At 39.3% G+C, this 13,230-nt stretch overlaps 1 protein-coding gene across 1 annotated transcript in view; it reads right to left on the bottom strand.

Moving 5' to 3' along the window:
• Window positions 1-9,819, bottom strand: part of clybl (citrate lyase beta like) — a 59,208-nt gene extending 49,389 nt beyond the window's left edge. Inside the window, exon 1 of the mRNA XM_067516662.1 lies at window positions 9,728-9,819. Within this exon, the coding sequence (XP_067372763.1) occupies window positions 9,728-9,771 (44 nt within the window). The 5' untranslated portion in view covers window positions 9,772-9,819. The remainder of the gene's footprint in view (window positions 1-9,727) is intronic.
• Between the last annotated feature and the right edge of the window lie 3,411 nt (window positions 9,820-13,230).

Consider the following 13,230-nt stretch of genomic DNA (forward strand, 5'->3'; position numbering starts at 1 on the left):
TATTATTTCTAATTAAGGGCCAATCAAGCCTTTGCAGAACTGGTTATACTACATGACACATGGATGGTGCGACTACATCTGGATTAGCAATTTAACAGACAAGGTCATTTATAACATAAATTGCACAAAATCATATGATGGTGTGCAAAATATCTTTTTTGTTCACATGACTGGGCTGGATCTTTTGGTGGAGTTTTGGTGTTAACAGATTAATAACCAGGGTGATAATATATCACTAATGTGAACTGTGAATTAAAAGCTAATAACAAAAGTGCGGTGCAGCCATTCCCAACACCCATATCAGTGACTAGCTTTGCTATAAAATGGAAAAGTAAACATTTAGAATTACATCTTAAAAGCAAAATAGGAAAACCATCTATTCCCCTCGCATAAGGGAACTTCCTTTATTATGCCCCTGTGTCCACATACACACATGCAAAGACGTCAGGGGATTGAAAGGGTTCAAAAATATCCACTGGTTTAAATTAGGCCATCAAAATGCCAGCTGCTGATTTGTTTCCTGTGCATGGGTTTGTGTGTATCTCCATGTGTGTGAATGTGGCGGTTGGATAGTGAATTTAAGGAAAGGATTGAGCAAGTTTCTGACCTCCCATTGGTACAGCAGAGCGAGTGCAACAGTGTCAGTTCACTAAAATAACAATGCATGAAGCACCACGTATTTCGCAACTGAGAACCACAAACAAGCTTTTTGTTCAACCAGCTAATAAAGTCTAAACGTTTCTAATTCTTTTAATCAATATTACTGAATAAACAGTAAAATATATGCATATTTACACCACTAAATTTTTGATAACATTTGAATTAACTACTTTGGGTCATGTCAATAAAATGATTCAAGTCAGTCGAGGTAATGCTTTTACAAGTTATTTGCATTTTACAAAGCCAGCAAATAGTCAATTGGACAATTGAGTGTGCAGACAAGTAACAAATGTTTTTTTTCTTATTAATCTACACAAGCAACAGTTACAGGGTTAACAGTAGGAATAGCTGTTTTACGTTTGGCTATAGTCTGTCTGTGTGAGTGAGCACTAAGTTAAGATTACCATGGGAAAGAAGGACCACTTATCCAGTAGAAAACAATAATATACACCAGGCTGCTGGTTTATTAAGTACATTTCTGTAATTAAATGCAGTCCAAATGGGTTGTCATCATGTTGAAGAAGCTTACAATGACCATTCAGTTCACACTCTCAGATGAGGATTCAACTCCATAATCATGTCTGAAACGGTATTTAGGCACTGCACTGGATTAAATAAAGGGTACGCAATTGCGTGTGTCACAGCTTTAACACAGTAAAAAAAATATATATATTTTTTTAAAATCATACATCCAAAAATAAAAAGAAAGAAGAAAAAAAAAATTTCAAAGCTACTGTGCAACTATTTGAAATGAAGAGAAATGATTAAACATAAGAACATGTCTGTCCTATCTAATACACAGGCAGCCAGAAGGTCTCCTTCTTCTTTTCACAAATAAAGTTTGTTGTTGGTACAGTACTTTTTTGTCTACCCTCATGTACACATCCAGAGGACAAATTACAATTACTTAGAACTATGAACACCTGTTATCCTGTACCCATTAAAAGGGCAAACCATCCTTGGTGAAAGTGCCTGTCCTTTTGTACTGCCATTATCTTGTTGTGCTATGCAGTTCAGTAGTAAACACGCTGGATAGTGGCCTCATAGTAAACTGATGGAGTAATGCAGCCATCCTGGCACAAAGATATGGGTCACTCTAGACTGTCCTTTTGCTCACCCCAGCCCAAACCCTGATGAGATTAGCCAGCCTGCCAGGCGCTCAGTGGTGGTAAAACACAAACACCACTGATTACGTGAACATTAAAGTCGGATTCCCACACACTTCAGCTCAGTTCCCCTTGTAAAGGGTCACCAATGGGTTAGTGTGATGTCTGTGCGACTATCTCCATCTTCTACGGCAATATGGCCTCTCTTGGCACATGCCGTGGATAATGAAAAATAGTAAACAAACACATAATTATCATTTGATTACAGCTGATGTCATCTGAGATAAATGTTATGACTCTAAGTGCATTAAGAAAGGGACAGTGGTACAGCTGGCTTCCTGGAATCCCCCAAAACTGCAAATAAAATTCATTTGCACGACCAAGTTATTGTTAGTGACTAGTTTTTTTTGGGGTAGTCAGCAAATGCAGTGACTTGGCCACTGCTTCTCTGTGTTAAATCAGCAGTAGAAATGGGATTAAGCAGGATGGAATGCCAGGGTAATCACTCATTCAGCAGCAGCCAGAAGAAAAGGCCTCCTTAAGGAAAAGGAGTGGGATTTATATAGCTGAGCACTTTGATTACCGCTTCGTCTTAAAACCGCATCCGATGAGTAAAGACATGCACCGGTCCTCCCCCACATTTACTGGGTGAGTCGCCCTCCTGGGTTCCTGTAAATAAGTGATGTCACAGCGGTTAATGATGCCCAGACTCGACTCAGCGAGGTCCTGAAAACAACACACTACCAGCTTTATCACTACTTTGAGCGTGCTGTACAACTGCCATGTCAACAAAGAATTAGTTTTCCACATTTTATCCTATTTCTCTGTGGGATTCCTGGGGATGCTGCTGAAGTACAGTGTAGCGAAGCCAGTAAAATTCACCCTTAAGGGAAAAAAAAAAAAAAGACACTTTCTCCTGTTTTCCTCGGTGCAGACTGGTAGTGACAGTTGTTTCCAGTTGCTATGTATAAAGGGTCCATCATAAAGCCTGGCTAGAGGAAACAGGATAAGCGCTTGAGCCAAGGCAGTAAAAAGCTCTCTGGGAACTTGAAAGCCATACAAATGAAGTCTGCGTCTGCCATCTGGAAACAATAAACAAACAAAACCCAGCAGCCAAACAAACACCAAAAAGGCAGAAGGAGGGAGAGAAAGACAAGGGAGAGGGAGAGAGAGAAAGAGAGAGAGGGAGAAGGGGAGAGAGAGAAGCAGAGATGTGAATGAGTGATAGCAGAGGGGAGGGTGTCAATGTTAAAAAACGTGTGCGGCATGCATCATTAGTAGACACTGATAGGAAAACAGAAACAGAGACAACTCTTTGTATAAAATCCTCTTTGATGCTGGGGAGATGGCCCTGCTGTCTGAATGTGTGTGGTACCACTGAAAGCTGGTTCTAATGAAGTGTAGTGCTAACAGTAGGCTCCCTGTATGCAACTTGTTCCAGTGATGTGATGAGAAGTTATAAGCCAATTCCAAATATGGCAAACTACCAAACACAACCGCCACCTCTTCTGTGCTTCCTCAGATCATCAATCAGAAATACTATTTTTGTCATTACACATTAGTTGTCCCATTTCCACAGGAGGTTTTTTGTGCTAACGATCACGTAAATGTCCACTACATGTTTTGTTGTCTTTCTACACAAAAGCTGCAAATCAGTGCAGAAATACAATGGAAAGCACAAAATCAATTGTACTCTAAACTATATCTATAAACTATCTATAAGAGTATAATATGATGATCATTCCTTGAGGTTAATAGGGTAAATTTATGAAACACTTTGTAGTACTGACATAGTACTACAGTAGTGACATAGTATCGACATAGTACTGATACAAACGCACACTCCTCATGGCCTTTTAGAAACATCCCTGTCATTATGGAAAATGTTACTTATATTACAACACAAACTTGTTTTTCACAGGACTTAGGCTCTGTCTTTCGGAGAACACACCCCGCTACCTCCCACCTACCCATATTAAGTGCATATTGGGCTTTTAATGCTTCCAAAACACAGGTGACCTATACCCTGTACTATTCCTGAATGCTTCCAGTCACACAGTTGTGGTTGCTAGACTGATGGCTAACACTACAGCTTCTAAGTAGCCATGATGTTTCTTGCTTTATGTAAAACCCACAGATCGACCCAAGCGAAAGAGAAAGGATGTAGGATGTCTGCCATTTCCATATAAGTGAGGTAACATGATTGCGTTTCTTTGGTATTATTCTGTCTTCTTCACCTTCTGTGGCCGCCATAACTCAACCTTTTTGACAGGCAAAGCTCGCTCACGTGCAGGCATCTCCAAGGAAACACTGACGGCTTCAATTACTGTCATAACTCTGCAGAACGGCAGGCACTGGTGTTTGAGTGACAGCAGAGAATACTAAGCCTAATCTGAATTTAGGCATGTTGATCTGTGGAAAACTGACTTCTTTGACTTATGATTAAGCATAAAATGTAATTAGGTCAAGCAGCCTCTACCAAAAACAATGCTTCAAATCCTACTATCAATAACTAACATGAGGTATCTCAAAAGAGACAGCACAGTTTCCTAATGCAGACACACAGAGTTTCCTAGACAGTTACTCAGCGACAGTATGGGGCTAATGAGGAAAATTCACAAAATTAAACTTCAGCTGGTACTAGAACAAACATCACAAGCTGCTCTCAAAGACCTCATTATAAGGCACACTGTCAACACTGACACCGAGGGGTTAAACCAGGAACTACAGCAACATGTCCACAGCACAGACATAAGATAGTCCCATCTATACTATACGGTGTACCTACACCTAAAACAAACATGTTACAGCAGAATGGTGAAAGGAACGACACACACACACACACTTGCCTGCTGTGCCTGGTTAACAATCACTCCGCTATAAAAGCAGGCCTCTTACTCATTAGGATGCTGTGTGTCAGACAGGAAATGCTGGGTAAATTACACCTCATCGCCCTGGAAATAGCCGACCATCACCATGGCAATAAGCCAACTTCAGTGCCGCGAGAAGACCAAAACACCATTATGGCAGAGGAAAGGGGAACAGGACAAGATATATAGCCTCCCCTATTAGCTGACAAAAATGATCAAATGATGTCAGTGATGCAATATCCTCCCACTGGTTTCTGAGATGTAAATGGAACCTAAATCTGTATCTATTTAATAGCCAAAAGAACCCACTTTGGCCTTTACACACTGGAGCTGACTCTAAAACCTGGAAGCAATATCCTGCCCACACACACAGACACACACACACCCCAATTATTGCGCTGCTTAAACTGTACCAGCTTGTTTTAATTTAAAAAAATGTTAGTTATTTCTAAGGGAATGCTCTAATAGAGGTAAATAAATAGATCAAAATGAACAACAAATTCATTAAAATGCAGAGTCATCAGAAGTATTACAATATGCCTTTCAAATTCTTAACAACATGTACAAGTCTTAAAAGGATCATTTCATCACAGCTCACATCTGTAAAAAGCGAAAACACAAGTTTCCCACTTGTGTTATCATTAAAAACAGAGAATATTTCCCCAGCTTCTCATTCAATCTGACCACCATGCTCTAACTCTAAACCACATAAACCACCCATTACCCAAATCAACCCCACGTCTCTAGAACAAAATTCTTTTGTTGCATTGTTCACACATTCTTCTGAGGCTGTGTTTATACAGATGCGATTCCACGTGCAAGAAGTTCTACTCTAAAGCTGAAGATGTGCTGCTGATCAAAGGCTTCAGTACTAGAGCAGAAACACTTGTTTTGGTTGCTTTTTTCTCTGAGGATACAGGGTTAACATAGCCATCTGTTGGCCGTATGGATCTACCTTGGCCAGCACTAGGACAAGTGTAGGCTTCTCTTGTCTGCCGCCCCACACTGCTCCCTCAGCCACGTTTACTCAGCTGGTCTTCATGCCAGTCACCAGAGTTTTGTTTTCACACAGCAACATGTGTTAACTTAATGCTCTGTAACAGAATTCAAAGGCAAGATTAGCTGGGTCAACAACAGGGAATAGAGCAATTTATTGATTCACTGGCTCAAAAAGGGGTAAAGCTCAAAAAAAGTACATCGCCAGGCACTAATGAATACATCCACAGACACTGATGTTGTGATGCAGATTTAGGTTAGTTCAACTTCATTAATTTGTATGAGGTTCAAGCAATCTAAATATTTGTATTGTGGTGCTTAACTCTCCTGTTTTACTATGAGATGGAATGTTGCATACAAGGAAAACAAAGCATAAGGCAATGACTAAAATATCTGTCAGCAGATAAAAAATTAATAGCTTGGTAATGGTATACATTTAAATTTACCTGACCAACCTGCTCACACCCCCATAGCTGCAGAATTCAGTAACACAGTGCCCATGCTTGTTTTCTTGTTTGATTGGATTAAGGCCACACACCTCAGCTTGGCTTCCACCACCAATCAATGAGGAAATGAGGTGTCAACACACTGGTGTTTATTCGACACTCATTTATTTTTCTACCGGAAGCCAAAGCAAGTTCGCTTTGACAGAAGACACCAGATGAGTGAAAGGTGAGCATTCACATTTACACTTATTCATAGTAGCATTACACACAAGGGATCTGTGGTGTACAACTGCTATTCATGGTTACAAATAATCTGCCCATTTTATTTTTCAAATCATTTAGTTTTATTTATTTTATTCAATTATATGTAAATTCCTTTGCTATTATAGGACTGTAGAATGCAAATCAGCCAATTTACTGTGAAATGTCTAATGCATTTTTAATGACACCTTGTAATAATACGAAAAGAAGAATATTAACTCTATAGAACCAACACAAGAAATTATTTTAAGAATCTCTTTTACAACTGAGAACACAGCGCTTTTAAACTTCAGGGTGTGCATCCATATGACCAAAGCTAAAGGACTAATAACGGGAAGACATCAGGAAGTCTGTAATGTTCCCAGTCAGCATGAAGTGCCATCAAAATAAAATTCTGCACAGTAGCTGCTGCTTTACAACAACTGAGGAAATTGAAAATTCCCCTCCCAAATTATGCCAAATGCCTCTTTATAAACATTCTAGCTTGACTGCCAAGGGTCTGCACTGCTTTATGCCCGTACTCTTAATTGAAAACGTTATAGGGGTGCATTACAGTTTGGGGTTTTATAAGCTGTGCTATAAAGCCCTAGCAGGCCCTGTGAGGGGAAACTGCCCATTAACTTATAAGGTCCAGGCCTTGGCTCTCTTAATTGACAACCTCTAGGCTACTTTCATCACTTGTCGACTTCATAGCGGCAGTCAATGTTTCCTCCAGGATGCTGTTGCATCTTTGACACATGGGTGTTTGTGACAAAGAGCAGTCTGCCGCCAATGCTAGGGCAAGGGCTCTAGGCTGTCCATAAAACAAGCACACACATTCCTCTCCTCTCCAGCTATCTAAGAGGGCTGCATTTAACCATGTACACACCATTTCCAAGAAACACCAGACAAATGAAATATGAACCCCATATGACCCCTATTTTCATATGCGTATACAGTATACGAGGCTTCATATGACCTATCACAAAACACCGTTTAAAATGTTGTTGTTGTTAAAATGCTGTTATGTCATAAATTAATGTTATGTATGCTACTGTAAGAAAAGCTGCTAAGTTAAAAGGAGGATTGCTGAGGATGAAAAAAATATTCTCTATTTAGAGTATCACAAACAGACACATACCCACACAAGCACACACATACACACTAGCGTGACAGTCAGTTCACACTCTAATTTGGCAGAATCATCAGCTTTGTGCCTCTGGAAACACACATGCCTTGAATTAGAGCCACATGTCACAATGTTGTTGACCAGTACAGACATATTAGACAAATATTAAATTAAGTTCTTAAGTTCTTTGTAAGTGACAAGTAGTTTTCTTGAAAGGAATACTCTAGAGAGCCGCATTATGTGAAGTTGTGGGACTTATTAGAAACATCAAAACGCTGCACTACTGACGGGCCAGTACAATGAAGTAAGCTAAGTAAAATCTACATTGACAGTTCAATGGGCTGACAAAACAGTGATTGGTGTCTGTCAGTTCATTGTTAAACTAACCAAAAAGCTGATAGAATATTTCTCAGACCAGACGCTGTGCTTCAGAAACATTCGGGAACACGGAAGATCCATGTTTCAGAAATGCTCTATAGAAATACACTAAAGTATGTATTATTTTTCGAATAAAAGAGCTATAATCAAAGTCTCCTCATCTGACCTGCAGTGTTTGCCATAGGAATATAAAAACATATATAAGTAAGAAATTCTGTCTGGAATAAAATAATTCCAGTGAAGTTCGTGTTTATAATTATTCTGTTATTTAGTGATAAAATCTCTGTCACTTTGTTAGAAACTCTGTTATAAAGAGGAAAGTCTTTCTGTTCGACTGATATAAAAAATACCCATTCATTACCTAGCAAAGTACTGCAATCAATGTCCCTGTCAGCATCCCGTAGGGAGTGATGACTTTATTTTTTCCAGAGCTCTGATTGGTCAATGGTAGGGGTGTTAACAGGTTTAGCAGCTTAGCCATGAACCATATTAAAGTAGATTGAATAAAAGTGAGCCAGCTGCGTGGAACCTGAGACTAAAGTTAGCTAAATAATACTGCAGTCTCACTTTGTGGTACAAGCCCTTGATCCCGTTCGCAGTCATAATCTACTTGTATTTCATATACACTTAGGTTCAAAATTTTTGGAACAATGATACATTTTTGGGTTTTTGGCCTCTGTACACTATCACAATGAATTTAAAATGAATCACTGATCAGCTCTCTCGGGTAATCGGGGAACGGCATTTACATGTTCTCAAAGGAACCTCGTTCTTGGAAATTTTCTCATACATACAGCACCAAGTAATCCAATTTTCTACTCCACCTTAATACTTAGTTTGAAAGGCTGGCGCACAGATTACAACTGTATAGTGACAGAGAACATTGCTTTCTGACATTTTTCTGTCTGACTTTAAGCAGACTTAGGTTCGCCCCATTAATGAGCTCTCTATTCATTATGTACATTCGCAGTTGAAGAAAGCTAGTTAGAAACCTGGTTGCATGTATACATGGCAAAGAAAATGGCACACTGAATGAGAGCTGTGAGGCTACATAGAAACTAATAGAGCAAAACCACCAGCTGGCTGAAATATGAAATATAAGCTACACTATTAATAATACATTTTGAAATAATAACAAAAATATAATTATAAAGGAACTGAGTTACTATTCCCTACTCTCTTCAGATTAGATTTTCTGTTTGCACTTTCATAAAGAGGGACGCACAGGGCTAAGAATATTGCTCACAAACCTACACCTTAGGTTAAGATTAATGGTATCTCAAGATATGATCTTGACCTTAAGAATGGGCCTATTTCAATAAATAATATTTTTGCTTCAACTATTTCTGGACATTCAGCAAAACCAATTACGGGAAACAGATGCATTAAATATTTCTGCATTAAAAATTATTAGAGGGAATTTAGCTAACAGATGACATGAAACCAGCCTATCTGCAGGTAGAAATAACTAGTAGTCTCCTCGTTTTGTGCAGTTAAGAGTGAACAATGCATTTGATCCCACCAAGACCTGCCATTGGTTTTTTCCAACGTGCCGTGCACTTGTGTAATCATTGCCACAGGACCACAGCAGTGGTTAGCTTTTAAGGCAGATGCTGTCAGTATTAGTTCTGTGTACATTCTTAACATTTACAGCGACACACACGTAGCTACAAAATACATCCATCTGTATTTGGCAACGTTAAACATAACAGCGATAACAAACACCAGTGTTTTAGCTAACTTCTCAGCTTCTAAAAGTAGTTACCTTTGAACGACAACTTCCACTGTAAAACGGAGGGAAGCTTTACCAAAATTAGCGCCCTACAGTCTTTCCGAGTGTGTTTTCTATAAGCGACACGACACACTCTTTAAATGGGAAACAAAAAGCACAAAATGACTTACTGGGGAAAAAGTCGTATCACAGAGTTGGTTATGTGTGCCGCCATGTTTCCTTCGATGACGCGCTAATACAGCAAGCCGCGATTGGCTGCGCGAGCCGCTTTGGATTGCAGTTCGAGTCCTGTGATTGGTCACAATGTGGAGAGGGGGAGGGCCTTGGATGACTGTTAGCACATGGGAAGGTAAACAGTGTAAAAAAAAAAAAAAAAAAAAAAGATGGGATAGTGCCGCTGAGAGGGAATATTTAAGAGTTTTTTTTGAATCCCAGATTGTGTGTATCTACATTATAAGGATGCTGGTGTCCTTTGTAAGCCAGATGAACACACAAAGACTGAAGCTCGCAACAGAGAGAAACAGGGGATGTATTATAGGAAAGAGAGAAGAGAGATTTGAGCACAAGGCATGTCACCCCTGGGGTTCTCTCTCACAGCAGTGGTGAATTACTACCACAACCATCAACCCGGTCCAAGTGTGGTGCACAAATGACACGCAATATTTGCCGTGATTAAGTCAACAGGGGATTTGCTCCAAATGTCAGCGTTCAGAGGACGGTTGCTGGGCTGTGGGTGGATCTGAATGCAGGTGTGCTTCTTACTGTACTTTATGAAAGTTGTAGAGCAAATTGTGTTTGCTGGCAAACCCTGAATGAAAAACATGAATAGTGTTAAGGCCATGATTACCATTTATCTGCCTTATTTGAGTCAAATCAAAAACCAAAAGAAAGGAGGAGTTAGCTTTTTGGGGGTTTTGTTTTTGTTTTTTTAACTGCAGTTATCTCATCCTGAAGGATCAGGTTTGGTCATGACTCAGAGTTGTGCTATTTTTAATAAGATGGAAAAAAACTTTTTTTAATTCCATTTTTTTACATTTCTTTATTCTTGACTGTTTTTATAATGCAAAATGGCTTCACAAATTGTTACATTTAATCGGTCTCAGACAGAAACAATAATTAATGAACGAATCATAATTGAGTAATTGCTTCTGATATTCTGTTTCTTATACAGAAAAATACATCCCACTGTGCTTGCTGTGCACTTGTGCTCTGGTATATCCATGATCAGGTAAGAAAACCTGGATTGTGTTCACCATAGATTTTCTTCCTAAACAAAGAGGGATATGTGCACATCCATTCCAACATAGGATAAAAACGCAATGGATTTTGGAAAATTCCATCCACGGGTTACTTGGAAACTACTTCTTTTCCTCCCCCTTTCGTTCATCGAACACAATTGTAGTCTACTAATCCAGTTTTGATAGCATTTGGCACACTTTCTTTGGATCACAGCAAGATTCTCAACTTCCATTCTAGTCTCCCCTAGGAACCTCTGAGCCCGAGAAAGCAGCCGACACCAGGTCGCACTAAAGCAGGGGGGTTCTCTGTGTCCTCATAAAGCACAGAAAATTATTTTTTGATTCAAGTCACCCCTTGTCACATGCACACACTCACACACACCCAAAACCCATACACACAAACTGGAGCATCGTTCTTGAAGTTAATACCATATATATGCTGAATACATGTTTTCTTTTTGTCAATCTCTTATGTTGGTAAATGTTGCAATCACCTAATGACCCCCCTGCAAGACAATAGAATATAAAATATTATGTCAAAGGCAAATGCTTTTTGTGTTTTGTCCCCCCTCTGTAGTCCCTGATCCAAATGGACAATGCATCACTAGGCCTTGATGCCTCAGAAGTCTGGGTTCATTAAAATCTTGAACGAGTGCCAAAGCTGTAGTCATAGATAAAAGGAATATGAAAGGATAACGAAATTTATGGATGGCAAGTCACCACCTCACCCTGGCATTTATAATAAACAAATGGTTTCTGTTTCCAATTTAAATTTCTCATTATACTGTGACTTTTGGAAAATGTGTTTTGATTTACCAACATTTTATCTGAAAAACTGTATAATTGATTAGATTTACATGGCTCTGATTTTAATGCTGATCGCCTGCCTTCCCCATCAGCCCCCAACCCCCCCAGCCCAACACTCACCAAAAAAGAATGATCTGAACAGCTCCCGAGGCACATTAACATCATATAAAACAAACCTACATATCAAACATTTTTTTTCTGATAAAATAATTGGCTTTAACCACCATAGAATCCAATTCATCCCTTTGAAAGAAACTTCTGTAAGGGCACCAAAAAAATGGTGAGATAGACTTCACAGCCCGAGTGAGATGGACATCAATGCAGTGTGCCAGCTATGGCTATATTAACCCATGGCTAAATCCCATCACACAAATGTCAGTGTATCCGTTATGAAACCATGACATTTAGATCCAAGGTCTCCATTGTGGTTTTAGAGGGAGCTGATGTTTGTCCATTCTTTGCATCCATCAAACTCACACACACAGCCAACTGTACTCTAAACATAGAAAGGTTAAAGATCATAAGGATTTATCTATCAAATTTTATTACATAATATACAATATATTTTTATGATATTGCATTTCTATTCTAAAATGTAATAAAAAAATTCTAAAATTATCACACAATATTAGAATTGTATTATTTCTGTTTTTATTTTTCATATCTAAAATATGATCAACATACTGTAAAGAAATGAAAAAAGATTTTGGTTAATGACAATAACACAATTTGGCAATAAACTATAGCACATCCTAAAATGTTTTCTAACTGGTAGTAATATAATAGTAAATGTTGATTATAATTTTTACAGTTTACAATGTGTTAATAATTTATTGCTTATTTTTTTAAAAACATTTTAAAGGCAACCTGTTCGTTATTACATGATCAGCAGATGTAGTACATCTAGTGCAATAGTGGTGAAGTCTGGCAGCATTTGACTAGAGCCTTACTTACCCTGTACGACCTCCCCTAACATCACCACCATGACCGCAACACACCAAGACAGGCCCAATCTGACGCATCAACAACACTCATAAGTCATGTGTAATGAGGACCAAAACCCGCATTCAAGAACAGGACAATGTGTCATAAAGCTCTCATGTTAAGAGTGCAACACCTATAAGCCACTTGGCCAAGAATCACGAGATGTTTAATTATTGCCTCCTTACATTAGCTTGGATCTCTGCCCCTCAGGCATCAGTTTTGGGGGTCAGGCTGTGGGGTGGTGGGGAAGAGAGAGGGCCAGGACTGGTGGAGATGGTGAGGAGGAATAAATGCTCTTCGTTACAGGGTCTCTCTCGCTCACCCACTCTCTGTCTCTTTTTCACCTACCAACGGCAGTCCAGATGAGGAATTACAAATGATATCATGGCAATTTTTCACGCTCTTCAAACCAGTGATGTTTTACCGACTCATTTGCTATGATACCTTGTTACGGATCCAGCTGTGAATCAGGGACGTGTCATGGGGCTAGAAGCCCACCTCCTGCTGAGCCTGGCCAATGACCTGGAAGGCAATAGGGGATGCCAGTGCCTGCAGCATGTGCTGCACTGACAAAGCAGCAGGGCACCGTCAAAAACCCTCTCATACAAACTTTGCAGATCACTCCGTTTTTAACAGATGAGTAA

This window comes from Channa argus, chromosome 9 (assembly GCF_033026475.1).
Source record: "Channa argus isolate prfri chromosome 9, Channa argus male v1.0, whole genome shotgun sequence".
Classification (NCBI taxonomy): domain Eukaryota; kingdom Metazoa; phylum Chordata; class Actinopteri; order Anabantiformes; family Channidae; genus Channa; species Channa argus.